The 25,809-nt window shown below is 65.0% G+C and overlaps 4 protein-coding genes across 14 annotated transcripts; 1 reads left to right on the top strand and 3 right to left on the bottom strand.

The window, feature by feature from the left end:
* Positions 1-678: 678 nt before the first annotated feature.
* Positions 679-5,815, top strand: EDF1 (endothelial differentiation related factor 1). The gene is made up of 5 exons (XM_002743470.7): positions 679-771; positions 4,134-4,185; positions 4,553-4,713; positions 5,009-5,102; positions 5,588-5,815. Exons 1-5 carry the CDS (start codon positions 694-696, stop codon positions 5,647-5,649), a joined length of 447 nt encoding a protein of 148 aa, XP_002743516.1. The 5' UTR covers positions 679-693; the 3' UTR covers positions 5,650-5,815.
* Positions 5,816-7,136: 1,321 nt separating this feature from the next.
* On the bottom strand, positions 7,137-15,410 carry MAMDC4 (MAM domain containing 4). 10 transcript variants are annotated; one of them, XM_054238200.2, is made up of 29 exons: positions 15,168-15,408; positions 14,415-14,525; positions 14,166-14,339; positions 13,954-14,079; positions 13,702-13,832; positions 13,527-13,611; positions 13,271-13,396; positions 12,906-13,043; positions 12,733-12,821; positions 12,473-12,646; positions 12,250-12,334; positions 11,975-12,163; positions 11,751-11,867; positions 11,443-11,574; positions 11,211-11,335; positions 11,015-11,126; positions 10,768-10,884; positions 10,553-10,660; positions 10,295-10,428; positions 10,008-10,227; positions 9,779-9,916; positions 9,489-9,607; positions 9,312-9,402; positions 9,022-9,168; positions 8,704-8,838; positions 8,426-8,553; positions 8,241-8,349; positions 7,556-7,734; positions 7,137-7,375 (listed from the first exon to the last, which is right to left on the bottom strand). In XM_054238200.2, exons 1-29 carry the CDS (start codon positions 15,295-15,297, stop codon positions 7,334-7,336), a joined length of 3,711 nt encoding a protein of 1,236 aa, XP_054094175.2. In that variant the 5' UTR covers positions 15,298-15,408; the 3' UTR covers positions 7,137-7,333. The 10 variants fall into 10 exon arrangements, 9 of the variants coding, with proteins under 9 accessions (XP_054094175.2, XP_054094170.2, XP_054094172.2 ...); XM_054238195.2 differs by having other exon boundaries at positions 10,553-10,687; positions 15,168-15,407; XM_054238197.2 differs by having other exon boundaries at positions 10,553-10,687; positions 14,415-14,522; positions 15,168-15,407.
* Positions 15,411-16,584: 1,174 nt separating this feature from the next.
* PHPT1 (phosphohistidine phosphatase 1) lies at positions 16,585-18,131 on the bottom strand. Of its 2 annotated transcripts, none has more exons than XM_054238308.2 (3): positions 17,940-18,131; positions 17,453-17,714; positions 16,585-16,812 (listed from the first exon to the last, which is right to left on the bottom strand). In XM_054238308.2, the coding sequence occupies exons 1-3, from the start codon at positions 18,097-18,099 to the stop codon at positions 16,632-16,634; spliced, it is 603 nt and encodes a 200-aa protein (XP_054094283.2). In that variant the 5' UTR covers positions 18,100-18,131; the 3' UTR covers positions 16,585-16,631. The 2 variants fall into 2 exon arrangements, with proteins under 2 accessions (XP_054094283.2, XP_017832962.2); XM_017977473.4 differs by having other exon boundaries at positions 17,453-17,577.
* A 1,010-nt stretch (positions 18,132-19,141) lies between these two features.
* AJM1 (apical junction component 1 homolog) lies at positions 19,142-25,323 on the bottom strand. Its single transcript, XM_035263446.3, has 3 exons — positions 25,223-25,323; positions 23,566-23,649; positions 19,142-23,489 (listed from the first exon to the last, which is right to left on the bottom strand). The coding sequence occupies exon 3, from the start codon at positions 23,428-23,430 to the stop codon at positions 20,500-20,502; it is 2,931 nt and encodes a 976-aa protein (XP_035119337.3). The 5' UTR covers positions 23,431-23,489; positions 23,566-23,649; positions 25,223-25,323; the 3' UTR covers positions 19,142-20,499.
* Between the last annotated feature and the right edge of the window lie 486 nt (positions 25,324-25,809).

The raw sequence follows: 25,809 nt of genomic DNA, 5'->3' as shown, positions 1-25,809 counted from the left end.
TTTTTTTGTATTTTTAGTAGAGACGGGGTTTCACCATGTTGACCAGAATGGTCTCGATCTCTTGACCTCGTGATCCACCCGCCTCGGCCTCCCAAAGTGCTGGGATTACAGGCGTGAGCCACCGCGCCCAGCCCGCAACCAATATTTTCATAGTTTTGCATTCTTTTTCTTAAAAACAGCCGCACCCCGCACTGCATTTGGGGCCCCAAGGGCCTCGTCCTAGAGCACAGCTCCCAGCCGCGCAGGCGGCAAAACAAAGCGGGACGGCCCAGCGCGAGAGCGGAAACCCGCGCTCCCTCCGCCCGCACTGCCCGGCTGGGGTGTGAGGTGCGGGGTGCTGGGCCCGGGGAGGAGCGGGGCCTGAGGGTTGGGGCGTCGCGGCCATCCGCGTGTGCTGGGAGACCATGGGGCCCGGCTCAGGGGTCCTCGCGACCCGCGCCCCCCGTGGCCGCAGCCCTCGCCACGGACGACCCCCTCCCCACGTCGCCGGAGCGCGACCCTTAGACGAGCCGAGCGCCGATTGGCCCCGAGCACCGGAAGGCCCGCCCCCGCGAGCCGCCAGGCAGTGGCAGTCGGGGGCGGGGTCGCGGCTCAGCCGCCGGAAGCGGGGAGGTGCCGGGGGCGGGGGGGAACGTCGCGTCACCGCGCCGGGTCTGTAGCAGCTACCGCTGAGCCGCCGGAGGGACGCCCGCCATGGCCGAGAGCGACTGGGACACGGTGACCGTGCTGCGCAAGAAGGGCCCTACGGCCGCCCAGGCCAAGTCCAAGCAGGTGCTTCGCTGATTGAGGAGCGGCCGGGCCGGGTGGGGCGGACGCTGGGCCAGAGCCGCGGACCGTGGAGCAGGGGCTCCGGGAAGGGCAGGCGGGGACCGGGACAGGGCGCGGGGGACGCGGACAAGGCTGGGGTGCCGGGGAAGGACGGGGTTCGAGGGGCGCGGCGTATCGCAGCGGTAGGAGGACTGGGTCAGGACCGGGGTAGGAAGGTGGGGGGCGGACCCAGGTGGGGATGTAGGCAGGGTGCGGGCGACAGGGGAAGGAGAAGGGCAGGGAACGGAACGGGGCAAGGGGCAGGCTATAGGGCTGGGACCAGTGCCAGGGTGGGGCGGGGAGGGGATAGGAGCAGGGACTGTTGGTGGGGACAGGTGTGAGGACAGATGCAGGAGGTGGGGCCGGGGGCGGGGACAAGGCTGGGGGCCTTGTGTGAGGGTAGGGGACAGAGGACCAGGGTGGTCACGGGAACAGGGAGATGGATGGAGGTGGGTACGGGGCTTGAGAGGACAGGGACTGGAGTGGGGACAGGCTTTAGGACAGGGATGGGGTCTGGGGCAACCAGCAGGAACAGTGGTGAGGGTGGGGAATTGGGGTTGGGTTAGGGCTGGGGGCCAGTGGACAGCAGTGGAGGGACTGGGACGGAGGCTGGTGAGCTGAGTAGGAGTTGGACAGGGGACGGTTCCTCCCTGAGAGCTTTCTCTCTGCCTGGGGCCTGCTTGGTTCTGCTGGTTAGATGCTGCCCCAGGTCTAGGGAGTCCAGGGACCCCATGAGCAGGTGGACCCTGCCTCCCCCAGTTGCACGGGTGGAAGATGGGTGTGCCCTGAGCAGTAGTATGGCAGGAGGTTACCGGGGTGGCTGTTGGAGCCGAGAATCAGCTGTGAGTCTGATGTAATAGCAGGGACAATTCAGTCCCTGCCTCTGCGTCATGCATACCCTCAGGCGGCCTAGGGCTGAAGCCTTTGAGGCCACTGGGCCCGGATGTGCTGGGCTCTGGTGACAGGTACTCATTGGTCTGCCCTGCCCAGGGCTGAAGCCTGTGAGGCCACTGGGCCAGGAGGTGCTGGGCTCTGGTGACAGGTACTCATTGGTCCGCCCGGCCCTTATTGGTTGCACAGTCAAAACCAAATTCACTTTCCTTTTCTTTTTTTTCTTTTTCTTTTTTTTGAGACAAAGTCTCACTCTGTCGCCTAGGCTGGAGTGCAGTGATGTGATCTTGGCTCACTGAAACCTCTGCTTCCGGATTCAAGTGATTCACCTGCCTCAGCCTCCCTAGTAGCTGGGATTACAGGCTTGTGCTACCATGGCCTGGCTAATTTTTATATTTTTAGTAGAGGTAGGGTTGCACTATGTTGGCCAGGCTGGTCTCGAACTCCTGACCTTGTGATCCACCCACCTCAGCCTCCCAAAGTGCTGGGATTACAGGTGTGAGCCACTGCGCCCGGCCCACTCTCCTTTTCTTTTAAAGGAAACTTTTTTTTTTTTTTTTTTGAGACACAGTCTCACTCTGTGGCCCAGGCTGGAGTGCCATGTCAACATCTCCGCTCACTGCAGCCTCCGCCTCCCGGGTTCCAGCAATTCTCCTGCCTCAGTTTCCCAAGCAGCTGGAACTATAGGCTCACTCCACTATGCCTGGCTAAGTTTTGTATTTTTACTAGAGACGGGGTTTCACCATGTTGGCCAGGATGGTCTCAATTTCCTGACCTCATGATATGGCTGGGATTATAGGCGTGAGCCGCTGCGCCCAGCCTCTTTTAAAGGAAACTTAATGGCCAAAAGCTAGGAATCATGGAAACAGTTGTGTCTGTGGATGCCCCACAAGTCACGTCTCTGAAGTGTTAAAAATGCCAGAAATGCATGATATTAATATTCAGTGACTGCAGGTCCAATGGCATCACTGTTACTGCTGATGTTTCTGGGGAGCCTGCAGGCTTCCGTGTGATGCGTCATTTATGTGTTACTAGGAGCCAGAGTTGGGGAGGAAGGCAGCACCAGGCGGCATTTGGTGTTCTTTCCTGCTTTTGCAGTGCAGTCCAGCAGAAAGTAAATCTTTTTTTTTTTTTTGAGACGGAATTTCGCTCTTGTTACCCAGGCTGGAGTGCAATAGTGTCATCTCGGCTCACCGCAACCTCCGCCTCCTGGGTTCAGGCAATTCTCCTGCCTCAGCCTCCCGAGTAGCTGGGATTACTGGCACGCGCCACCATGCCCAGCTAATTTTTTGTATTTTTAGTAGAGACGGGGTTTCACCATGTTGACCAGGATGGTCTCGATCTCTTGACCTCGTGATCCACCCACCTTGGCATCCCAAAGTGCTGGGATTACAGGCGTGAGCCACCATGCCTGGCCGCAGAAAGTAAATCTATGCTTAATATGATTTATCAAAAAGAACCCACTAGTGCATACCAGCTATTCAGGAGGGAGGCTGAGGCCAGAGAATCACTTGAGCCCAGGAGTTCCAGACCAGCCTGGGCAACACAGCATGACCATGACTCTTAAAAAAAAAAAGCCCTTAGGCCGGGCACGGTGGCTCACACCTGTAATCCCAGCACTTTGGGAGGCTGAGGGAGGCGGATCACAAGGTCAAGAGATCGAGACCATCCTGGCCAACATGGTGAAACCCCGTCTCTACTAAAAATACAAAATTTACCTGGGCATGGTGGCACGTGCCTGTAGTCCCAGCTATTCGGGAGGCTGAGGCAGGAGAACTGCTTGAACCTGGGAGGTGGAGGTTGCTGTGAGCTGAGATGGAGCATTCCAGCCTGGTGATGAAGCGAGACTCTGTCTCAAAAAAAAAAAAAAAAAAAAAAGCCCTTAGTGTTTGTTTCTCAACAGCAAAGGAAGTGATGTTCTCTTAGTAGCAGTGTATTGTGTTTCCTGGATGTTTGATTTTAGAGGCTTTTGTATAATGAGTTTGGGGTTTTGTTATACTTAGAGAGTGCCTCACCCTGTCAGCCAGGCTGGAGTGCAGTGGCATTATAGTCTGCCACAGCCTCAGACTCCTGGGCTCATGTGACCCTCCTGCCATAGCCTGCCTGTCAGCTGGGACCACAGGCTTGCACCACGATGCCTGGCAATGTTTTTTAATTTTTTTGTGGAGGCAGGATCTTGCTGTGTTGTCCAGGCTTGGTCTTGAACTCGTGGCCTCAGGTGATCCTCCTATTTCGGTTTACCAAAGTGGTGGGATTATAGGCGTGAGCCACAGTGCCTAGTTGAGCTTGGGTAATTGAACGAAGCACTGTGTATCAGTCCTTGGGCACCACTAGTCCTCAGCAGTGTGCTAACTGGCTGAAAGCTGGCCTGAATTGGCGTGTGCTGGACACTGCCAAAGTTCATTTTGACCAGCTAATGTTTTCTCTTTTTCTAGGCTATCTTAGCAGCACAGAGACGAGGAGAGGATGTAGAAACTTCCAAGAAATGTAGGTGCTTGTGTTTCCACCTTCACAATGAGGCTGTGCTGTGGGGTCCGTGTGCTGGTGTGTGGTGTGGGCGGTGCCCCCAGGGACGCTGTCAGCTGCACATCTGCCCACACCGATGCTGGCCGAGCCCTGGGAGGCAGTGATCTTCCGAGAGCAGCTCTGCTTGGCACGAGTGCAGCTGCCTCTCCCCACAACTGAGAGAAAACCCTAAGTTCATGCCCTGAGGTCTGTGAACGTTAGACAGCCTGGTTTCCCATGTCCCCTTGGGCTCAGGCAGCCTCTGGAGTTTGGTTACCACTCTGAAATTGTTTCTTTTTCAGGCTAATTCCAAACCCTCTTCTCTGCTCTTGCCTCACACTGACTCCAGGGGCTGCTGGCCAGAACAAACAGCATTCTATCACCAAGAACACAGCCAAGCTGGACCGGGAGACGGAGGAGCTGCACCATGACAGGGTGACCCTGGAGGTGGGCAAAGTGATCCAGCAGGGTCGGCAGAGCAAGGGACTCACGCAGAAGGACCTGGCCACGGTGAGGCTGCACTGGCTCTCGCTCCTCCTGGGGCTGTTGGCTCGGGGAGGGGGTGGCCCCCGCTCAGATAGCACATGGAGGGCAGACTCCACGCACCTGGTGCTCCTGCAGGGAGTGCCTTGGGAAGCCAGGTCTGCCGGGCTCTCATGGTCTCTCACGGAGAACCGGCTGCATGTGGCTGTGCGCCCCAGGGGCCCCAGAAGTGGTTGTTCTCGGGTGACGCTTCTGGAAGGTGACAACCTGTGGGGGCACGTCCTAGTGGAGCGGGTGTGTATAAAGCATATCTTCTCTTTAGAAAATCAATGAGAAGCCACAGGTGATTGCGGACTATGAGAGTGGACGGGCCATCCCCAATAACCAGGTGCTGGGCAAAATCGAGCGGGCCATCGGTGAGTGTCCCTCCACTCTTCGGCCTGGGCAGGGAGGCCACCCACCCCCAGCAGGGGTTGAAGGCAGCCCGGGGTCCCCGTTGTCTGGATTCTGGAGCTTTGCTTCTCCAGGCAGCACAGACTAAGGAATGGTGGAAGCTCCGCAGGCCTCAGAAACTCCCCAAGAGTGAGTGGCGTCCCGGCCGGTCCCTTCAGCCTGTACTGCTGGCGCGGCTCTCTGAGCCTGGCATGTGGGGCCGGAAGCCAGTTCTGCAGAGGACCCTGGCTCTGGTTCTTCCGGAGAAGGGTCTTGTGTTCTGCTGTCAAGGATGATCAGACTCATCCTCTTAAAGATTAGATGAGAGACCCAGGAGTGCTCCTGTGCTGAGAGCCCTGTGAGGAACAGGAATGGTGTGGTCCTCCTTCCCAGCAGGTGTTGAAGAGGGGTGGCATGGGGACAGGAGGGAGCTGGCGCTGCAGTGGCCAGTGGTTGTGGCTCATTTCAGGCCTCAAGCTTCGGGGGAAGGACATTGGAAAGCCCATCGAGAAGGGGCCTAGGGCGAAATGAACACAAAGCCTCGAAATCAGTGTGCTCCAGCTGATCTCGTCTGGGTTCCCCTTGGCTGCCAGCACCGCCGTGGGGCTCCTCACGGGCCGAGCGGAACAAGGGGTCCAGCTTGTGGAGGCCTCCCCAGCCCATTCCTGCTGTCAAACAAACAAAACCTTGCAAAGCGTTGGCTTCTGCTGACTGTTTTTCTACCTGCGTCACGTTCCTCAGATCAGGGTATAGAACTCGGTCTTCCTGTCTGTCCTATAGGTGTCTGCCTAGTAGCAGTTGTGGCTCAGAGGCCTCGGGGAGCTCTGAGCACCTTTCCACGTGGGGTAGGGGTGGGGGCCCGAGGCGCAGAAGGAAGGGAGGTGGTGCCATGGGGTGTGGCTCTAAAGAGAAACTGGGAGAAATTGCTGCCCTTGGCACCTGGGCAGGTCACACGGTCCTGCTCTCAGCTCCCAGACTCCTAGTTATAGGGAAGGCCAGTGAATTGTCATGACTGGTGCTCGGTAGTGGGGTGCCAGGGGCCTCTCAAGGTCTCTACAGGGTCATTTTCTCTTTGCACATCTGCGTGGACAGGTAGCGGGCACTGGTCAGCCCCACAGCTTTTGAAGACGAGGGACAACTCTAGGCACGCCTGACCACACTCTCTGCTAGGACTTAATCCCCAGGGCAGACGGGAGCCTGGTGGCTGGTGAGGGCACTACGCTGTGCCCTCTAGCACCACCTGGCTCCTGGGGGCAGATATGTGTCCATGAGGCAGGGTGGGGCTTTCCTGTGGGCAGGAGAGGAGCCTAGCTGCATAGCTCTGGTGATGCCACCTTCCCCCCACTCTCTGGGGACAGCCACCCACAGCCAGGCCTGAGAGGCCACAAGACCAGGTCCTCCCCACGGGGCTGTGCCTGGGTCACCCACGTGGAGGACCAGAGCTCTGCGAGCTGACTGAGGTTAGTGACGCTGACCCTGCTTCAGGGTAGTGGTCCTCTGCTGGTGCCCCAGATTAGTTGCAGCTTCCCAGGGACAACCTCCTGCTCAGGCATGGGGCCAAAGGGAAGGGTTCAGCCGCAGCCACAGCCATGGGGCACCCGGTGACCTGGGCACTGTGACCTGCAGCCCTGGGGCATCCGGTGACCTGGGCACTGTGACCCGCAGCCCTGGGGCAGCTCCGGCCTGTACTGCAGACAGTGAGCCCATCCAGGGCACTTCTATCCAGGCCTGCTCCATGCGCCCTGTGCCCTAAGGGTCATCCCTGCTGCAGGTCCCTGACCCTATGGGTCAGTTCCACTGTTGTCCTCAGTAGGCAGAGCCTCTAGCTGGCTGGACCCCAGCGTTTGTCCCAGGTGGGTCTGTGTCCTGGTGGGAGAGAGTCCCCTTGTCTGGTTCCTGAGCTGCATCCAGAAACAAACAGGTGCCCCTAGCACATTCCTGGGTCACTTCTGGGAACACTACAGCCCCCACCCTTGCTGGCGGGTAAAGTGTGGACACACTGACTTCAGCCTGGGAACTTGGGCTGCCCTCACGGGCCAGGGCATTTATTCACACAGCAACAGACTCAGCACAGGGCAAGGGACGCCCAGGCCTCAGCATGTCCTGAGACCTGTAGCCTGGCCCAGTCTGGGCAGGGGCAGGTGTCCAGTCCCCAGCCAGGGTCTGACCAAGTGCTGGATGTCACGTGAGGAACCGGGGCCTTGTTCGGGGTGGTCTACGGATCGCTGGTGACAGATGCTGGCAGGGTGACACCATCCTAGGAGGGGAAGGAGGAGCTTTGACAGTGGTGGCTGGAGAGGTTGGGCAGGGAGGGCAAGGATGGGCCCTGCACAGATGGGGGCTCCTCCCTCGGGGGTTGTGTCCCACCACTGCCCACCCTCCAGGGTCACAACTGAGCGCAGAGGCTCCTGCCCACCCATCCCCAGGGTGCTCCTACTGCATTGAAAAGGATGTTGTCAAAGCCGGGGGCTGTGGCCTCTGTGTTGCTCTGGAAGGGGCAGCTCCTCCTCTTCTGCAGCCAGCGCCTCCCCCCAAGTCCCAGCAGCACCAGGAGCATGAGGAACAGGAGGGCACCGCCAACCACAGCTGGCACTGACACGGGTGTGGCTGTGTCCCCTGTGGGCCGTGGGGATGAGTGAGCCTGGGAACTTGAGTCCTCTAAAGCAGCTCCCCCGATGTCTGAGGCTGAGGAGCAAGCCTGGGACTGCCTGATCCCATCAGCCTCTGCTGGCTCCTGGGGTTCATCCTTTTCAGAGACAGCGGGGATCGGTTTTGCCAGCACAAGGATGGGGCCTGGCCTGTAGGTAGCTGCTGTCCAAAGACTTGGCGGGGCTGATGGCCCCAGGCCAAGATCCTTGCGCTCGCCCAGTGAGAGCAGTCAATCAGTGACTGCCCTGACCTGGCTAGCAGCTCCTCCAAGAGAGACCCTGTCCTGGGTGTAGGCACAGAGGAGGCAGCCCAGGGACAGTGCAGTCCAGGCAGTGGCTCCAGGGGTGAGTGGGGATGGGCTGGGTGCAGCGTGCTCGCAGCTCCTAGGGCCACACGAGGGCAAGCCTAGCAAACCCTGTGCCAGGCTGGACCCCGGGCCCTCCCCAGTGCCTCCACTGTAGCCCAGGGCTCACCCAGGCTGGGGGCAGGCTGCTGGCAATGCTGCCCAGCCAGATACTCCACGTCGTCCAGGCCAATGGGCCCCAGGGCTGGCTGGCTGCCCAGAGTGGCTTCAAACACAATCTGACAGAGAAGGAAAGGCGTCTGCGTGGGCCCTGGGGGGAGGGGGGAGGCTCCTGGCCCAGGCAGGCGGCCTCACCTGGAACTCCTTGGCGCTGGCCACCTCCACCTGGGCCTCCAGCCACTGGTGCCGACGGTGCCCGCCTGTGCCCCACACAGCCAGCTGGCCCTGGGCACTGCGTAGCAGCACCCTCAACTCCCCCTTGTCTGAGAACAAGGCCAGGGCGTGTCAGGCCTGGGGTCCTGGGACACCTGCGCACCGCACGGGGGGCAGGCTGGGGAGGCCCCTTCCCAACCTCTGCTCATAGACCCCTGCTGCTCCCACTGCCCAGGCACCCATTGCCCAGCTGGACTCACAGAAGTGCTCCGGAAAGCCCATGTGGTACCAGAATCGGAGGCAGGAAGCTGGGGTGGCCGGTAGAGGCTCGCTTCGCAGCCAGGCGGCCCGGCCCCCGGGGCCCAGCACGCCAGTTTCAAAGAAAGCAAAGTGGCCTGGGAACAAGAGGAGGCTGACGCCCAGCTGATGGGCAGAGCCAGCCCTCAGGGCCCAAGCAGAGGCTGGATGGGCCAGGCCGCCTCTGGATGGGGAGTGTGCCCTATGGGTGGGCAGCAGGAGGCTGGGTGGATGTGTGTGGCTTCTGGGTCCCCTCCTCACCTGGCTCCAGCAGAACATACCTGCCTCTGTGCCCAGGGTGTGGTCCACTGGGGGCTGGAGGTAGCGAGAGGGTGCGGCTCCCCCACCCCAGTCCCAGCTGTATCCACCCAGGCCGGGCCAGGCCCGGTGGCTCCAGCCACACAGGCCAGACTCAAAATCACAGGAACCTGCAAGGCATGGCTGGGTGAGTGGTGCTGCCCTTGGCCTGAGCCCTGGCCACCACCACTATGGGGACAAAAGGGACAGGCAGGCCCCAGAGCAGGGTCAAGGCCAGATCTGGTGCCACTGTGGGCCACAGCAGGGCTCCCACCTGGCTGAGGGCAGGGCCCATCCTGGAGGAGCAGGTCATCCAGAGCCACGTAGGAGTGTGCCACGCCGGTGCCCACTGCCTCAAACACCACCTGGCGGGCGCAGGGCAGGGCAGCCTCAGCAGACAAGGCAGTACTCGGGGAGGGAGAGGGAGAGGGGCACCCCAGCTAGCACTCACCCTCCAGGCTTGCTCAGCCTGCACTTCCACGCTGCCCAGTTGCCAGGCAAGCCCTTCATGAGCACTGAGGCTGAGTACCTGGTGCCTCCTGCCCTCCTCCAGGTGGACCTGCAGGGCACCTGCCAGCAGGGGCAGCCCAGGTCAGCAGTGTGGGGAGAGTGCCTGCATGGGGCTCTCTCTGCTGGGCTCCTCTCTGCAAGAGGCTCTCCAGTGGTCTTAGCAGAAGGCTGGTGGGGATGCCAGGCCAAGCTTCCCTGAACCCCTGGGGCCCCCCTCCCAGAGCCCCTCACCTGGGCTGAGGAGGCTACCGTGGTACCAGAAGGTCAGGCAAGCAGACTGAGCCAGGGGCCTGTGCTCCTTGGAGGTCAGGGAGGCCGTCTGGCCCCAGGGCAGTGCATCTGGGCTCGTGTCAACCACCATGTAGTGCCCTGGAGGTGCCAGCATCAGCCTGTCAGCCCCTGGCCAGCCCCTCGATCCCTACCCCTGCCGGGCCCCCCTGCCCCTGCCAGACCCCCGTACCTTGGGCTGTCTCTGTGGTGTGGTCTGCTGGGGGGCCCCAGGCAGTGTGGCCTGAGGCATTGGCCTGGCGTCTCCAGAGACTCTGTCCTCCGGGGGAGAAACCACAGTCCGAGTCCTCAAAGGAGCAATAATCAGGGGCCCAGCAGGGGCCAGGCCGCACGGCCACGTCATCCAGTGCCATGGTGCCGTGGTATCCGTCCCGGAGGCCCTCAAACAGCAGCTGGGGGTGAAGGGTGTCAGCTGGCTGGGGGCCTGCCCTGTCCTCCCACCTGGGCACCAGGCCTCACCTGGTATGGGGCCTGGGAGCCAGGCTGGTGGGAGAGGGTGGCCCAGGCCTGGTGCCAGCGGTTGCCATGGGTGCCTGACCGTGACCAGAGGTGCGTGTCCTCCCCTTCCCGTCTCATGGCCAGGCGCAGAGTCCCTGCCGGGAGGGGACCAGTCCATAACTGACCTCTCTCCTGAGCCTCATGGGTGTCAGAGGGGGAACTCTGTGATCCCCTGGGGGGCCTCCCCACAGGCCCTGCCCTGCTCCCAGACCCACTCACCAATCTGAGGCCCATAGAGGTAGTACCAGAAGCTGAGACATTCCGTAGACACAGCTGGCACCTGGGGCCTGGAGAGCAGGTGTGCACTGTGGCCCCGGGCCAGGGGGTCTGTGGGGTCCAGAAGCATAAAGTAGCCTGCAGGGGACATGGGGCTGAGCTGTAGAGATGCCCTGCCCCCATCTGAAAGCCACCCCTGTCTGAGTGGCCCATGCTACCTTGTCCTGTGGTGTGGTCGTGCTCAGGGCCATGGCTCTCCACCCTGCGCCAGTGTGCGTCTGAGAGGTGGCCTGGGTACCAGCTGCATGTGTCCCGCTCAAAGTTACAGGAGACCTCTGGGGGTGGGGCCAGGTGGCGTCACACACATCCCTCGGCACCCTCCAGAGCCCTGAGATGGCAGCTCTGGGGTCCCTGGAGGTGGTCTAGGGGAGTGCCCAGGTTGGAAGGGGGATGGGCAGGAGGGACCTCTGTCTCTCTTGGTGATCACCATGGGGCTACAGTCCCTCAGGGTCACGTTGTCCACCCCAGCTCCCTGCTGGTCAGGGCCGTCCAAGTCCACAAGACCGACAAACTCCAGCTTCGTGGGGAAGGGGAATGAGGAAGAGGATGGTTAAGTCAGGGTTCGCTCCCATGGAGCCCCGCTCTGGGCTGCCCTCCTCACCCGGAATGGCCGGCGGCGGGCCCCTAGAAGGACCTTGTCCACCTTCCAGCCACCTGCACTGCTGCTCAGGGCCTGCCATGCCAGCTCTCGGGAGCCGCTGTCCACCACCACTAGTGCCAGGAAGCCTGGCCAGCAGGGTGGGGAACACTGTGGGTCAAGTGGCCCCAGAACCCTCCTATTGTACAGGGAGCACCCGGGGGCTGGCCAGGGAGCTCGTGGAGGGTAGCAGTACCTCGGGGCTGACTCTGCAAATGGTAAGCCAGGTGGAGTTCACAGCTGGGACCAGAGGGGCCAAGCATGGGTGTAAGGACCCGGGCCTCAGTGCCCAGCTGCCCCCAGGCCCTCTGAAGAGACAGGAAGTGACCTAGGGGAGGAGAGAGGTGCTCAGAGCCCCATTCCTGCCAGGGCCCCACTCTCTCTCTCAGGGACCCCCAATCCAGAGACCCTTGGTAGTGCAGGGCCAGAGCAGAGATCCCTCTGAGGATGCTGCTCACAGGTGAGCATGGCCCCCAGGCAGGGGCTTGGGTACATGGGCCTCACCGGTAGCAGCTGCACCGGCTCCCTGGCTCTCCTGGGCTGAGAGCCGCTGCCACTGCAGCCGCCCCACGCTGGCGTCTTCCCAGCCCCCGGCTTCGGGGGACTCAAAGTCCGTGGTTCCTGGAACAGCAGGCGGCATTGAACGGCAGAGACCTCCACCTGCCCCACACCCGTGCCTGCCCCTTTGGCCTGCAGCAGGAGGTCTGCAGGATGCTGAGCCCCTTTACCACAGGCCTGCTCATCCTCGCCCCCTGCACACTGCTGCTCGAAGTCACACAGCTGTTCCGGGGGCACACACAGGTCCCCACAGGCGAGATGGCCCTGCTGGCAGAAATCCTGGAGCCGAGAGCTGGGCGGCAGGGACCCGAGGACTGGGACCCGGGGCCCAGGAGGCAGCGGCTGCGGGGTGGACACCTCTGTGGGGGCAGAGCTTGAATCAGGCGGTGGTGGTGGGGAGTGCTGCGCAAGGCAGGGCACGGTCAGCAGGGGTCAGCAGGCTCACCCAGGACTGGTCTGCAGTGCTCAGACAGGATGAGGTCATCCAGACCCACCACACCCCCTGGGCCTGTCTGCCCAGCCAGGAGGATCTGAGGACAGAAGGGCTCGGGGTGCTCAGCCTACTCCCCCCGGGGGCTGCTCCCTGTCCCCACAGCAGCCACCCTGTGGGCTCCCCTCCCCTGCCCTCAGTCCAGCTCTCCAGACCCCACCCTTTTGCTGTTCCTCACCTGGAAGGGATGGGCACTCTGGATGTCAACTCGGTCTCGGACCCAGGTGGTCCCCAGCTCCCCTCGGCGCCTCCGCAGCAGGACCGGGGCCTGGGGGGTGCTGGACCCCAGAGTCTGCAGGAACAGCTGGAGGCAGCCGGCCTCGGACCCGTGCAGGTAGTAATAGAAGACCAGCTGTGGAGCTGAGAGCTGGTTGGGGGCCCCTGCAACAGCCAGCACAGAGACCCTGTGAGCCCCCATCCCCCCACCACCTGTCTCACCGAGCAGCTGGAGGCACCTGAGGCTTGGAGCTCGGGGCTGGAGAGCGCAGCAAGATTGCCAGGCTCGGCCACGGAGACCAGGAAGGAGCCTGCGGGAAAAGGTGGGCATGAGCCGGGACCCCTGGGCTGTGGCTGGGGGACGGGGCCTGGGCCAGGTCCCCTGTGGACCTCACCCTGCGCACTGTTCCGGCTGTGGTCACGGCATGGCCAGGCGGGGTGATCGGGACTGCCAGCGCTGTGGTTCCGGGCCCAGCCTTCTGAGCGGCTCCATAGGCCCAGGTCTGTCTCAAAGTCAGTGGCCGTGTGCTGGCCTAGGGCGGGAGGTGGGGCTGTCGGGGCTACCAGGCAGTGCTTCCCAGCTCCAGGGTGGCCCCCAGAAGGACCATCCAAAGATCCAAGGTGCCTGCTCCCGGATGAGTGCCAGGGCCCCCACCGAGGCATCCGATCACCTGGCCTTACTCTGGGCCCCACCCTGGGCTCACCACAGGTGCGTGGGTCCTCATCAGAGGCCTCACTCTGGGCCCCACCCTGGGCTCACCACAGGTGCGTGGGTCCTCATCAGACAGGTCCCCACAGTTGTCTTCCCCATCGCAGAGTTGCTGGAGCTCCACGCAGGCCTTGTTCTGGCAGTGGTGGTGTCCCAGGGGGCAGCTGGCCTGGGGGGCTGGGTGGGGCAGGGTTAACCCTTCATGGAGGCCCCGGAGTAGGAGGGCACTCGGGGGCAGACGAGGTCTGATTGGGGCGGTGGCAGGTGGGCCCCTCCCAGGGTGGGACAGGGAGAGGCGGTGCCTTACTGGGCAGCCCACAGTCCCAGAACTCCAGGTCATCTAGAGCCACGGTGCCCCTGTGGGTGGCGTTTCGGGTGGCAGAGAAGGTCACCTGAAGAGAACAGGGGCCCTCAGGACCTAAGTCAAGGCCCAGACCCCCCAGAGGCCTTCACTTGTCCAGACACCCCCTTCCCCCGCTCACTCGGAAGTCACCCTGGATTCGGCCTGCGGTCACTGCCAACTCCTGCCAGCCGGGGCCCCAGGGCCCTGTGCTCTGCCACAGAGTCAGGGTCTCTGCACCATGGGTCAGCTCCAGCCGCAGCTCAGCCACATCTGCAGTGTCAGGGGTCGCAGGCAGCTGTAGCCCTGCTCCTCCTCAGCTGCCCTGCCTCTCCTGGAGCCACCCGCCCTTCCCTTGGGCACCCCCCATAAGCCTTGGGGGTTCAGGGCGCACCTCCAGAGGCTGTGTGGTACCAGAGCCTTAGCTTGCAGGAGGGGGCTGCCTCTCGCAGGGTGGGTGAGCGCAGTGCTGCAGTGGCTGTCTCTTTCCCTCGGTGGGTTCCGACAGCCATGTACCATCCTGGCCCAGGTGAGAGGTCAGGAGATAGGGCAGGAAGCAAGGAGGGTGGTGGGGCAGGGGCATCCAGAGACTCGCCTTGGCCTCACCCAGGTCGGTGCCCAGTGTGTGGTCTGAGCGAGGCCCAGGACCCTCCAGCGCAGCTCCTGCCCTGTCTCGGAGCCAGCTGTAGCCTGAGGTGCTGATGTCCCGCCAGCCGCAGGGGTCCAGCTCAAAGTCACAGGTGAAGGGGGTGCCCAGGGCAGGCGAGGCCCCGTGGTAACCTGGGAGAGCGGGTGGTCAGGCGTGTGCTGGCTTTGCTCACACTGGCCCTGCCCGCCTGTCCAGCCCTGGCTCACCACACTGGGCCTCATCCAAGCAGTCCCCGCAGTCACACACGAAGTTGCACATGGCCTGGCTGGGGATCCTGCAATGGTTGGGGACCCAGGCCCAGCCTGGGGACCCTGCTGCTGGGAGGGTGACAGCCAGTTGGCCTGGGGGCAGGGTGACCAGCATCCCACTCTGCCTAGGACTATCCAGTTTTAGCACTGGACATCCTTCGTCCAGGGAAGCCCCTCAGACCAGAAGATGGGGCAGGGGGGCCAGGACCCACAGAGAACTCCCACCTGGCTCTACGCCAGGACCAAGTGGAGCACATTCTTGTTTCCAGCCCTGACAAGACGGGTGAAGGGCCTGGGCATACGTGGGGATGAGGACCCTGCCATTGGGCACCCCCAGAAAGGCAGCAGGAGCCCAGTGTGCCCAGCTGGGAACTGGGCACTGGGAAGTTGACCCCCAGTGGGAGGCATTGGTGGGTGTCCCAGGGCCTCCACAGGCTCCACCCAGTCCAAGCGTGGCAGAGCTGGGGGGCACCTCCTGAGCCCTCTCGTCCCGGACTGGGAGGGGAGTCTTGCCTCTTCCTTTGCTTGGCAGGCACAAGGGCCATGGGCTGATGCCAGGTCAGCCCTGCAAGTCGGCCAAGGCAGTGTCTTGCAGTCCTCCTTCCCTCTGGGGCTCAGGCATCACACCAATGCCTGTCACTACCGCCCAGATGGCAGGCTCAAAAGCCAGAGCCCCTGGTCCTGTTTCAGGAGTGGGATTGGACGACTTACCCAGTAACAGGACCAGGATGGGCAGCAGGTGGCCAGGCAGAGGCATGGCTGGGTCAGAGGGAGCAGGGCTAGTACAGCCACGTGGGGTGCACAGGGAGCTCTGTGCGGTTCCAGCCTGCACTGGCCCCATGAGATGACTCTGCTATTAAGTGGAGGGCCCCTTGGCCCGGCCCCTCCCAGTGCTGACGGTGCCAAGTGTGGGCCGTGGAAGCGGCCCCAGGAGAGGGCCCCTGACCCAGGGTCAGCTCCCACCTGCCCGGCTCCCTCAGACTGAAGGTCAGGCCCTTCCACCCTGCCCTGCCTTGCCTGGTGGAGTGGAGGGGAGTTTTCCACTGGAATGGGGAGGGACCCAGGCACCCCACCAGGACTCTGTAAGGCAGTGTGGGGTTGGGGGCACAGGCAGCTGTGGCCTCTCGCTGTGCCTCTGGCACTAGCCTGGTGCTGGCCAAGGCCAGGACTCAACCAGTCCACCAGCTGCGGGAGTCCAGTGCCCAGTGTGTGCACCAGAGCCAGCCGCTGTGCTCTCAGCCTCGGGGGAGCTGCCTGTAAGTCAGGCTGCAGAGGAGCACCCCAGCATCCATTCGTCCTGAGCAGCCAGGTGCTGTCCGGTGCCGGGCACGGGCCTCTGGGAGCCCAGAAGCTTCTGGTCCTCATTGAACAGACCCACACTTAGGGCAGGGCTCTTCAGGGCTGGGGAAGGAGGGTGGCATTTGGACCTGGGCCCTATTTGTGATACCACACGGTGTGAGCTCAGAGCTGGTGTCACTGAGCCTCAGCGTCCCGGTCTGTAAAACATGGTCATAATGCCCACCTAGAGAGGCTGCCTGGACGACCAGTGAGCCAACCTGTGAGCGGGGCTGCCTGCCAGTCGGGTGCCCTGTGCATAGCCAGCCCTGGCCCCCGGGATGCTCCTGTAGCGCCCCACAGAGTCTCACTGTGTATGGGACTCCCCAGGGCGGGACCTGAACCCATGGCCTGCCCACAGCCCTGCCAGGAGCAGGAGGGACCTGGGAGGGGCCCCAGAGTCGGCATGAGCCTGCAGGGTACCTGACCCTCGATACTGGCAGGTCCCACGGGGCTGGTCATGAAGGATCCTGCAGGCCAGGCCTCAGGGCAGACAGGGCACTGGGAGCCCTGGGATGGGCCCAAGGGAGGAGGCACTGGTGGGCACCCCAGGTCTTGACTGGCCTGAGGGGCCAGGGCCTGCCTCCTTGCTCAGGGGCTGGCTGGGCCTCCTCCAAGATGCCTTGGGGGAGGGCAGCCCAGTGAAGAACAATCAGGCCATCAGGGGGCCCCCCGAAAGGCTGAGTGTGCACAGCCACTCCCTGGGGCCACTCCTTTAGGCAGGGTCTGGGGGGCCCCTGGAGGTGGTGACCTAGGGCAGGGAAGCCAAGGACAGAGTCCAGAGACCAGCAGGTGTGGCAATATATTTAATTCTGTCTCCGAGGCCTGGCAGGTGGCATGTCACCAGGGGCTGTGGCAGGAGGGGTGCAGGCAAACGCAGGGGCTCCAATGTGGCTGCCAGAGGCAGCAGGCCAGGGGCTGGGGGTGCTCAGTAGCCGTCGTTAGCCCAGGTGACCTCGTAGTCGGGGTACTTGGCTTTGATTTTCTCGGTGGAAATGGAGTGCTGGGCAGGACCATAGGCCTGGAAAGAGAACATGCCCGCCGGCACCACCTGGACCCTTCCACCCATGTGTCCTGGCTCTGGGCATCCAGCCACCAACCACAGCAGGAGCAAGGGTGCAAAGGGGATAGACAGTGGCTGGGGACCCCGGAGTGGAGCCAAACCCAGCATCCTAACCTCCCCTGGGGGCTCCCCTGGGGAGGGACGGCCTCCACAGGTGAGCAGACCTTCCTTGATGGCAGATCCTTGGGCCCCAGGCACCCAGGGGAGCACATGCAGATCTCACCTGCTGGTGGTTTTGGTGAGAGCGCAGGTGGGGACTCTGAGCTCCACCGGGGTACTGACCACCTCTGGGGCCCAGGACCCAAAGTTCTGGAGGACAGTGAGAGCCTAGCCAGGCCTCTCCGCTCAGAAAGAGGGGACAGAGAGGGGAGGGCAGGCCATGTCTGGGGGCCTTCCTCGCCCCTCAGATCTGGCGTGTGCTCCATGGGGGAATGTGAGAACGCATCCGGCTGTCGAGGGAGGGCTCTGCCGCCCACCGTCAGAGAACCCCGGGAAACCTGGGTGCTCAGCTGGGGCCAGGGGTCAGGGCAGCAGGCTCAGGTGGGCCTCCAAGGTGGTACTGCGGCCTCCCGCAGGGCGGGACGGGGCTGCGGCTCACCATGGAGTAGCCGTACACGTGAATCTTCTTGTCCTGGCTCTGGTGGGAGATGCGCCCGCCGCCCAGACACTCACAGTCACAGCCCTGCTTCTGCATGTCGCCCGACACTTTGTCGTAGATGTCCGCTGGGATGGGAGGGCGGCCTCAGGACGTGCCCTGGCCGCCTTTGGAAGCCATGGGAGGAACTCCCAGCCAGCAGAAGGGGGTGTGAAATCCCAGCTCTGAACAGCCCCTTCCCCAGTGGAGACGAAGCCCCTCGAGGCTGGGACAGGGATGAAGGAGAGAAGTAGGGTGGAACCGGGGCGGGCGCGGGGACTGGGAGACGGGTGTGGGTGGGGTGGGCCTGGCCGCGTCACGCCCCTCCCGCCCAGGACCTGAACCTGGGTCAGACCTCGCAGGGGCAGGGCTCGGAGCAGAACGCAGCCCTCCACGGTCCCAAGCCCCGCCCCATCCCCGCCCCTCGCACGCCGGCAGGCCCCGCCCTCACCATGGTACTCGGCCCACTTGTAGCCGCGCACGATCTCCTTGCTCTCCGCAGCCGGAGCTCCGGAGCGCGGAGCCGAGTGAATTCGGATCAGCACGTACTTGAAGACGCCATCCGAGTCGATGTCCACGTCAGGAATGTGAGCGAGACCGGCCGCCGCCATGTTGTTCGTCCCGGAGGCCCCTTCTCCCACCCGACCCGGGGCCGCCTGTACTGCGGGAGACGGGCTCTGGGAGAGGGGCGACCAATCCCGTCGGAGAATGCTGCCGAAAGCCCAGAGCCTCAGCCAATTGTGCCGCCGACCGAGGCACGCGCTGGTCAATCGCAATCCAGTTCCTTGCTTCCTTGAGGCACCAGCAGCCCCGCTTAAAGGGAACGTGGAGCCGGGAATGGGTTGATTAAATACAGCCAACGGGAAGTTCCTCTCCACTGCGGCCCGGTAGCACCCGTGGCGTGGGGCAGTTAGGCGGCCCGCGAGGCTGGGGCAAAGAGGGAGGCCTGAGGGACGTGCGCCAGCCCTGACCTCCTGTCCCGCACGAGTCCTCGTGGCTCCCACCATCGGAAGGCCTCCCTCTGCCTCCTCACTCTCTCCCCTCCACGGTCCAAAGGCCCCCCCTCCTTCCTCACTCTCCCCCCTCCACCGTCCAAAAGCCTCCTCTCCCTCCACCATCCGAAGGTCTTCCTCTCCCCCCTCTACCATCCAAAGGCCTCCTCTCCCTCCACCATCCGAAGGTCTCCCTCTCCCAACTCCGCAGTCCGGAGGCCTCCCTCCCCCCTCCACCGTCCGAAGGCCTCCCTCTGCCTCCTCACTCTCCCCGCACCACCATCCAAAGGCCTCCCTCTCTTTCCTCACTCTCCCCCCTCCACCGTCCAAAGGCCTCTCCTCCCTCTGCCGTCCAGAGGCCTCCCTCTGCCCCCACCGCAGTCCGGAGGCCTCCCTCTCCCCCCACCGCAGTCCGGAGGCCTTCCTCTCCCCCCACCGCAGTCCCGAGGTCTCCCTCTCCCCTCTCCGCAGTCCGGAGGCCTCGCTCTCCCCCCTCCGCCCTCCGAAGGTCTCGCTCAACCCAAACTCCACTGTCCGAAGAAGGCCTCCCTCTCCTCCGCCGTCGGAAGTCCTCCCACTCCACCCTCACTCTCCCCTCCGCCGTCCGGAGGCCTCCCTCCCCAACCCCTCTATCCGCACAAGGAGACCACAGCAGTAGCTACATTCAAGTTCTATTTTACTTGGTTGGAAAGCTCTTGTTCCCTGGAAAAGATTCCAGTCTGGGGGCGTGTTCCTGGCCAGCCCGCAGGGGTGGGGCCGAATGCAGAGGCCCTGGGGCGGGGGGTGCGGCGGCGGGTGGGCAAGCGGGATGCCTGGCCGGTGGCCTGACGGGTGCAGACGCGCGGGGACGAGGTGGGCGCGTCGAGTGCAAGAGCAGGAGAGGGGTGCCCAATTTCTCTGACTTGGTGCCCCCTCCCCTGGCTTTGAAGTAGGACTGAGGACTCCAAGAGGGCCCCTGCGTAGCGCTTGGCCTCCTCCCCTCTCCCGGACACCTGACCCTCCAGAGAGCCCTGGGGGCGGGCAGGATGCATTTGGGGGTGGCTGGAGGCCGGGCCACCGGACTGGCGCCTCCACGCCCGCAGTACGGGGTGCGACCCCAGTGGGTGTGCGGGGACCTTTTGGAACAGGTCAAGCCCCCTCGGGTGGGCCTCCGCGCTGACCGACTAGCTGGTTCCCTCACCTGCTCGCACGAGGCGGCCACGGGGCGCCCCCACGAGCTTTCCCCTGCTGGCTCCCGGCTGGGAACGGCCCCTGTCCCTGGGTCCTCCCTCCCTCTAGCCCAGCAGGTGTCAGCTCTGGCCGGGCCCACATGCTCGGCTTCCTTTTCCATGTCCCCTGCCCCTCTGGCTGGGAGACTTGCATATCGGCCTGAAGACCTCCCTGCCACTTCTCCCAGCTCTGGCAGGGCCCAGACTGCAGCGGCTGGAGGCGAGGGGGTGTCAGGGCCCCTGGCGCTGTCAGTGTACCGGCTCCGACCAGCGGGAACGCACCTCGCCGGGACACGCACCGACGCAAGGAGGTCGACCCGGGTGTTCCTGGAGGAGGCACCCAGCCGCGGGAGGCGGGACGGGCGTTTTAAAGTGACAGATGGGGCTTTGGTTACGTCGGGCTCCGGGACGAGCGGACACCGGAGTCGGGGAGGCTGCAGTGAGAGCCTGGCGCACCGACGGGGACCGGATCTGTACGGGTGGGGCCTGTGCAGTAGCGACCCCTCCCGGTGAAGGCAGAGCGGGGCGGTCCTCAGGCCCACCCCGCCTCCCAGCGGGGAGCACCGAGGGCGAGGACCGGCTGCTTCTGGTGAACCTCGAGGGCCAGCTGGGAGAGGGAGGGGTCCGGGAGGAGGGAGAGGGGCCCGGGAGGATCACTTCGGGGGCGGAGGGCCTCGGGGGGCCCTGGGCGGAGCTGGAGGCCGCACTGAGCGGAGCTTGGAGGGCTGGGGAGTTAGAGGCGGGGCCCTGGCGGGGCTGGGGGCGGCCGTGGGTGGGCCGGGCAGGGCAGGGCTCTGGCGGGCCCCGCGCCTCACATGATGTCGTCCAGCAGGTTGGCGCTGGCCACCCAGTCCAGAGCTCGCGGCTCGGAGGCGGCCATGATCATGCACATAAAGGGGCGGCCGGTGCGCCGGTCCGTGGGGTAGATGGTGGTGGGCGTGAAGCGCCGGTTGGCCTCGACGAACTCGCAGAGTTGCTCATAGACGCGCGGGAACTCGTGGCGCAGGAAGACACCGCGCAGCCGCAGCTCGCGCTGGATGTGGATGAAGGCCACTTCGCGCGCGCGTCGGCCCGCCTCGCCCTCCTGATCCAGGCCCGCGGTGCCGGGCGGCGGCGTCAAGATCAGCGTCTCCATGTCGGGCTCGCGGCTCCGCGCCGGGGGCGGCCGCGCGGGGCTGCCTGCCGCCAGCGCCACCTTGGCGAATTTGCGCACCGTGGGCCCGTGGCTGCGTGGCGCGGGCGCGGGCAGGGCGGGCGTCCCCGGGGGCGCGGCGCCGGGTCCCACGGCCACGGACACACTGAGCAGGAAACACTCGGCCGGCTCGTAGAGGCGCCCCGCGGCCGCCAGCTCGCGGGCGTAGCTGCCCAAGGGCGCCGCGTGTGTGGCCAGCTCGCGCAGCGACAGGTAGGTGGGAGACAGCAGCAGCCCCTCCAGGCCGAAGCGCAGGAAGTTGTCGGCGGAGCCGGGACTCGGGAAGCCCAGGAAGAGCACGCCGCGGCCGCGAGACAGGAAGCCGACGCGCGCGATGCGCGAGAAGGCGCGGTGCACAGGACCGCTGTCGCGGCAGAACTGCAGCACGTGGCGGCAGACGCTGCCCACGCGGCCGTACACGCAGCGCGCCTTGTGCGCATCCCAGTCCTCGCGGCGGCACAGGCGCGAGCAGTAGTAGGTGTAGCAGCTATGGCAAGACTTGAAGTAGAGGCAGGCGTTGAACATGGTCTCGGTGCGCCGGCAGCGCGCGTTGGAGCACGTCATCAGGTCGTCCTCGTCGGCGCTGGGCTCGGGGGACGCGTCGGCCGCCTCTCCCGGGGCCGCGGGCTCCTCCGCGCTGCCGGCCGAGGCGGGGGGCGAGCGTGGCGGCGCCAGCGCGGGAGCCCCGGAGCCCGCCGGCCGCGAGTCCAGCAGGCGGCGCAGCTGGGGGCCCAGGCAGTCGGCCGGGGGCTCTGAGGCCTGGCCGGCGGGGGGCCGCGAGTCGATAACCAGGTCCGTGATGAGCTCGTCCAGCTGCTCCAGGCTGCGCTGGCGGCCAGAGGTGGGGCCGTCGGGGGCCGCGTGGGGAGGCGGCCGCGCGCGTCCCCCGGGCAGCTCCCAGGCCCTGGCGCTCGGGCGCTCGGCAGCGCGCAGGTCGTTGTCGGTGATGGTGATCTCGGGCGTCACGTACCAGTTGCGGCCCAGGCCCTCGCCCGAGCGGCCCTTCTCGGTCAGCGACGTCTCGGACAGGGACAGGGCGGCGTAGCGTCTGGGGGAGGTGGACAGGTTCACCACGACGGGCGGGCGCCGGCCTTCGGGGGACGTGCCCCGCGGTTCCCGCACCTCGCGCCCCAGCAGGTTCTCGTAGCTGCGGCCGCGGCCCAGGGGGTCTTCGCGGCGCGGCCCCGGGGCCAGAATGTTGTCCCAGGAGCGCGAGTAGTGGCGGCTGTCGGTGACCAGCCGCGGCGGACTGGTGCCGGTGCCGCCGTGCCAGGAGGCGAGCAGCGGGTCGGGGTCGGAGGGCGGCGCCACCTGAAGGGTGCGGTACGGGCGCGGGCCCCAGTCTGCCCAGGCCTGGCTGCTGCGCGGGTGTGGATACGTCCGAGCTAGGACGTCGCGCTCGCGGTACCGCCCGAAGTCCTCCGTGTAAAAGGGGCGGGCGGTGTGGTGGGCCCGGGGCTCCTCGGGGACGTAGCGGGGCCCGTAGGGCAGGCCGTAGGCTCGGGGAGCCTCGCCGTAGTAGGAGCGGGAGGGCGGCTCCTGGATGGGGAAGGTGCGCACTTCTCCAGAGTAGTAGCCGCTCACGCGCCGGGAACTGGGCCCGGGGAGCTCTTCGGGACGGTAGGGCCTGGGGCAGTAGGCGTCGAAGGTGGGGCCGGGGCTGGCCGCGTAGCTGCCCCGGAAGCCCTGGGACTCCTCGGTGTAGAAGAACTGGGTGGGGCCCGGCGGGGTGGTGAAGGGCAGACTGCGGCGCTCGGCGTAGTCCCGGGGCCCAGGTAGGGGCCCGTCGCAGTAGAGCGCCCGGGGGTCTGCGCAGTAGGAGTCGCTGGGTGTGGGGGTGCGCGACAGCGCCATGTGACGAGGCCCCGGCACCGTGAGGCCGTGGAACTGCGGGGCGGGGCGGGCCCAGGGCGCGGCCTCGGCGGGCGCGCAGGACCGCGAGCCCCGCGCGGCGTGCTGGAGCACCGCGTCATCGGGCTTGATGTCCAGGCGGCAGCGCACGTGGGGGGCGGGTCCCGCGGGCGGTTCGGGCGGTGCGCAGCGGCCCGCGGCTGCGCACAGGGGTGTGATGCGGCCGGGGCCACCCCGCTGCGGCTGCAGCTTGATGGGATGCAGCTCGTTGGCGAGCGCGCGGAGCGCCGGGTACGCGGGCTCCCGGCGCGGCGAGGCCTCGGCCCGCGCCGCCCGCTGAGCTTCCCGCCCTCTGCGGGGCAACACCGGCGACGAGGCGGGCGCGGGCGTCAGGCCCGGGGGCGCGCGGGGCGCGCTCTTGGAGCGGGCGCGGCGGCGCGGCTCGGCTTCCCGGGTCCGGGCGCGCGACACGGCGGGCTCCGGGGGCGGTGGCTCCGGCATGGTCTCCTCGGCTGGCCCGTCCAGCGCCTCCAGGAAATCGAAACTGCGGCAGTGGCGCTTGTTGAAAGGCGCGGGCTCGGCAGGCCTGGCCACGGATCGCTCACATGGCGGGCGCCTGGATGCGGGTCCCGGGGCCGCCACCTTGATGTCCTGGTACACGGTCGACACCAGCAGGTCCGGCGGGTCCGTACGGGTCATCTTAAAAGAGGTCCCCAGGCTGGCGGCTCCAGCTCACTCTGCCTTTCGGGGCTTTTGCCCTGGAGGGAGACTCGGGTCAGGGCGGCCCCCTCCGCAGCCCAGGCCCCGCTACTCCCCCACGCTGGCCGGGCTTACCTGGGGCGCAGCGGGCGGAGCAGCCCTGGCTGCTGGCTTGGGCCGAGAACGCGGGCGCTTCCTCCATGCCGGGGTTAGAAGCACCTGCGGGAGGAACCCAGCTGTTCAGGCGCCCAGGTTCCGCCCTTCCCCCATCCTCTCCCAGCGATGGGGCCAGAAAGGCTTAGCTGTGGCTGTGGTTCCCGCGGCGGGAACTCCCCTCCCCCGACTAGTGACGGCGGGGCAAGCTCGGGTGGACCCCCTTCCGGGTGGGGCAGGGGAGTAGGGGCGTGGTCCTGAGGATGCGCCCTCTCCTGTCTGCAGCTGGAAGGACGGGGCGCATTTGGGCCTTATTTACAGGTGTTGCCCTGCAGGACGTCAGTGACTGTGCCCCCGTCACAGCTCTCACTGCAGACCGACCCTCTGATCGCGCACAGTCGAAGGCGAGTCCCTAGGCCTCAGCCTTAGCCAGCTTTGCACCAAGTGGGTGACACCAACCACCCGACCTGGTGGCCAGGCCCAGCACAGAGCCCCTCCCCCAACACTGCAAGGACCCACGCCTAAGTGCCCTCAACCTCCAGTGAGCCCCAGGCCAGAAAATGCCCCAGAGAGCATACCTGGGTCCTAAGCCCCCTTTTCTTTGCCGACACCTCTTTTGACCCCAAGTATCTTTGGGTGGTTGAAGTAAGGCCCCCAGAGGGCTCCTACCCCCAGCTTTGTGTGCACGAACAGGACACCCCCCTGGGTGAGCTGTGTGCACGAACAGGACACTCCCCCTCTCTCCTGAGCTGTGCGCCAGGTCCGGAAGGTGCCCACTGGGGGTGGGCAGGGCGGAGGGCGGGGGAAGCCCCGCTGCTTGGCAGGAGAGGGCCCTCCCCACTTCACTCAGGAGGTTCCATGGAAACCTGCCTTTCTTAGGCCCCCACACTGTTGGCTGGCCAGGGTTCAGATGTGGACTACCAGCACCTCTGTGGTACCAGGGCCAGGGGCCAGCTGTGGGGTGCGTCAGACAGTGGCCACAGGCCTGGCCTCCTCGCACCGAGCCCCTGGTGTGGCAGGTCTGCCCTGGAGTGAGCCGGGCAAAGCAGAGACTTGGCCGGGGCCCCCCTCACGCCCCACCCGTCAGACCCTCAGGTACATGGGCCGCTCTGGGTCTGGGCGGGTTGCCCCTCTGTGTCCCAGGTGTGCAGGGGCTTCCTGCTGGCAGGGCTGCTTTTCTGGGTCAGGGCCACGAGTCCCAGGCCTCATCCACATCCCAGCCTCCCACCCACCCCTTCTCTCCATGGGTGGCAGGACCGTCCACCCTCCTGCTCCTTCATTCATGCTAAGCTCAAGGCCAGGCCAACATCCAGCCAGATGACAGGGTGTGAGGCTCCACCCCAGGGAGGTGACAGCCGGCCTTGCTGGCTGTGGCTGTCAGTGACACCCCCTCCCATGGAGATGGGGGTGGGGTCGGCCCCCTCCTTGGCCCAAGACCTTCTGGAGCCCACGCGGTTGGTGGGTGCCCTTCCCCACTTCCCACCTCTACCCTGGCCTGGCCTGGCCTGGCCGGGAGCAGCCCTTCAAGGGATCCAGCCAGTGTCGCCTGGGGGCGGGGACTCCCCATCCTTTCGCTGCCCTAAGGCAGCCTCCCCCATGACAGTGAACACATTCAGCAGCTTGGCCCCCGGCCCCTCACCTGGGTAGTGCTCCGGCTGTGCCCGGTGGGCTGTGCCACCCCCAGCTTGGCTCCTCTGTGTCCTCAGCACTGCTGCGTCCCCCAGCCCTGGCAGAAGCTTCGAGGCAGCAGCGCGGATCCTGGCCTGGCTGCTCAGTGCTGCCCCCGATGGAGGATGAAGGGGCTGTATTTAAAGGAGCCGCGCCCAGTGGGGGATGCACAGTGGAGCTGGGGACGGAGCTGCACGGGCTCCGATCTGGGGCTGTTTGGAGGACCGTGTCCCTGCAGCCTCTCTCAGACAGACCTCAAAGTCTTAACAGGAACCTGTGCCCCTGAGTGGCCGGCTATCGTCATCCCAACACACTTGCCTGAGGAGGAGCCCAAGCCTGGTCTGGGCTGCAGAGATTGGTTAGGGGGATCTTGGAATTCGCATCTCCCGTTGGGCCAGGCAGGAGCAGATGGGCTACTCCCACCCCACTGGCCTCTCCCCAGGCCCTATCTATCTGCTTCCAGGCTGCCAATGCCAGAATCTTGGCGGGTACCTGTGGCCAGATGGCCCCAGCAGCCTCCTCTGTCCCCAGGATACCAGCCTCTCCTGCACCTAGTGT

This window comes from Callithrix jacchus, chromosome 1 (assembly GCF_049354715.1).
Source record: "Callithrix jacchus isolate 240 chromosome 1, calJac240_pri, whole genome shotgun sequence".
Lineage (NCBI taxonomy): Eukaryota > Metazoa > Chordata > Mammalia > Primates > Cebidae > Callithrix > Callithrix jacchus.
The sequence above is the reverse complement of the archived record's forward strand: the minus strand, read 5'-3'. Positions and strand labels throughout refer to the sequence as shown.

What these genes read in the sequence shown, in the direction of transcription:
- EDF1 (XM_002743470.7), top strand. Translation starts at nt 694, where the DNA reads ATGGCCGAGAGCGACTGGGACACGGTGACCGTGCTGCGCAAGAAGGGC. An exon ending in CCCAGGCCAAGTCCAAGCAG is followed by an intron (nt 772 to 4,133) that starts GTGCTTCGCTGA and finishes CTCTTTTTCTAG; the next exon opens with GCTATCTTAGCAGCACAGAG. An exon ending in CAAAATCGAGCGGGCCATCG is followed by an intron (nt 5,103 to 5,587) that starts GTGAGTGTCCCT and finishes GGCTCATTTCAG; the next exon opens with GCCTCAAGCTTCGGGGGAAG.
- MAMDC4 (XM_054238195.2), bottom strand. Translation starts at nt 15,297, where the DNA reads ATGGGGCCAGTGCAGGCTGGAACCGCACAGAGCTCCCTGTGCACCCCA. An exon ending in CTTGGATGAGGCCCAGTGTG is followed by an intron (nt 14,340 to 14,414) that starts GTGAGCCAGGGC and finishes CCGCTCTCCCAG; the next exon opens with GTTACCACGGGGCCTCGCCT. An exon ending in AGAGTGCCCATCCCTTCCAG is followed by an intron (nt 12,335 to 12,472) that starts GTGAGGAACAGC and finishes TTCTGTCCTCAG; the next exon opens with ATCCTCCTGGCTGGGCAGAC.
- PHPT1 (XM_054238308.2), bottom strand. Translation starts at nt 18,099, where the DNA reads ATGGCGGCGGCCGGTCTCGCTCACATTCCTGACGTGGACATCGACTCG. An exon ending in CAAGTGGGCCGAGTACCATG is followed by an intron (nt 17,715 to 17,939) that starts GTGAGGGCGGGG and finishes TCCCTGTCCCAG; the next exon opens with CCTCGAGGGGCTTCGTCTCC. An exon ending in ACGTGTACGGCTACTCCATG is followed by an intron (nt 16,813 to 17,452) that starts GTGAGCCGCAGC and finishes TTCTCTTTCCAG; the next exon opens with GCCTATGGTCCTGCCCAGCA.
- AJM1 (XM_035263446.3), bottom strand. Translation starts at nt 23,430, where the DNA reads ATGACCCGTACGGACCCGCCGGACCTGCTGGTGTCGACCGTGTACCAG.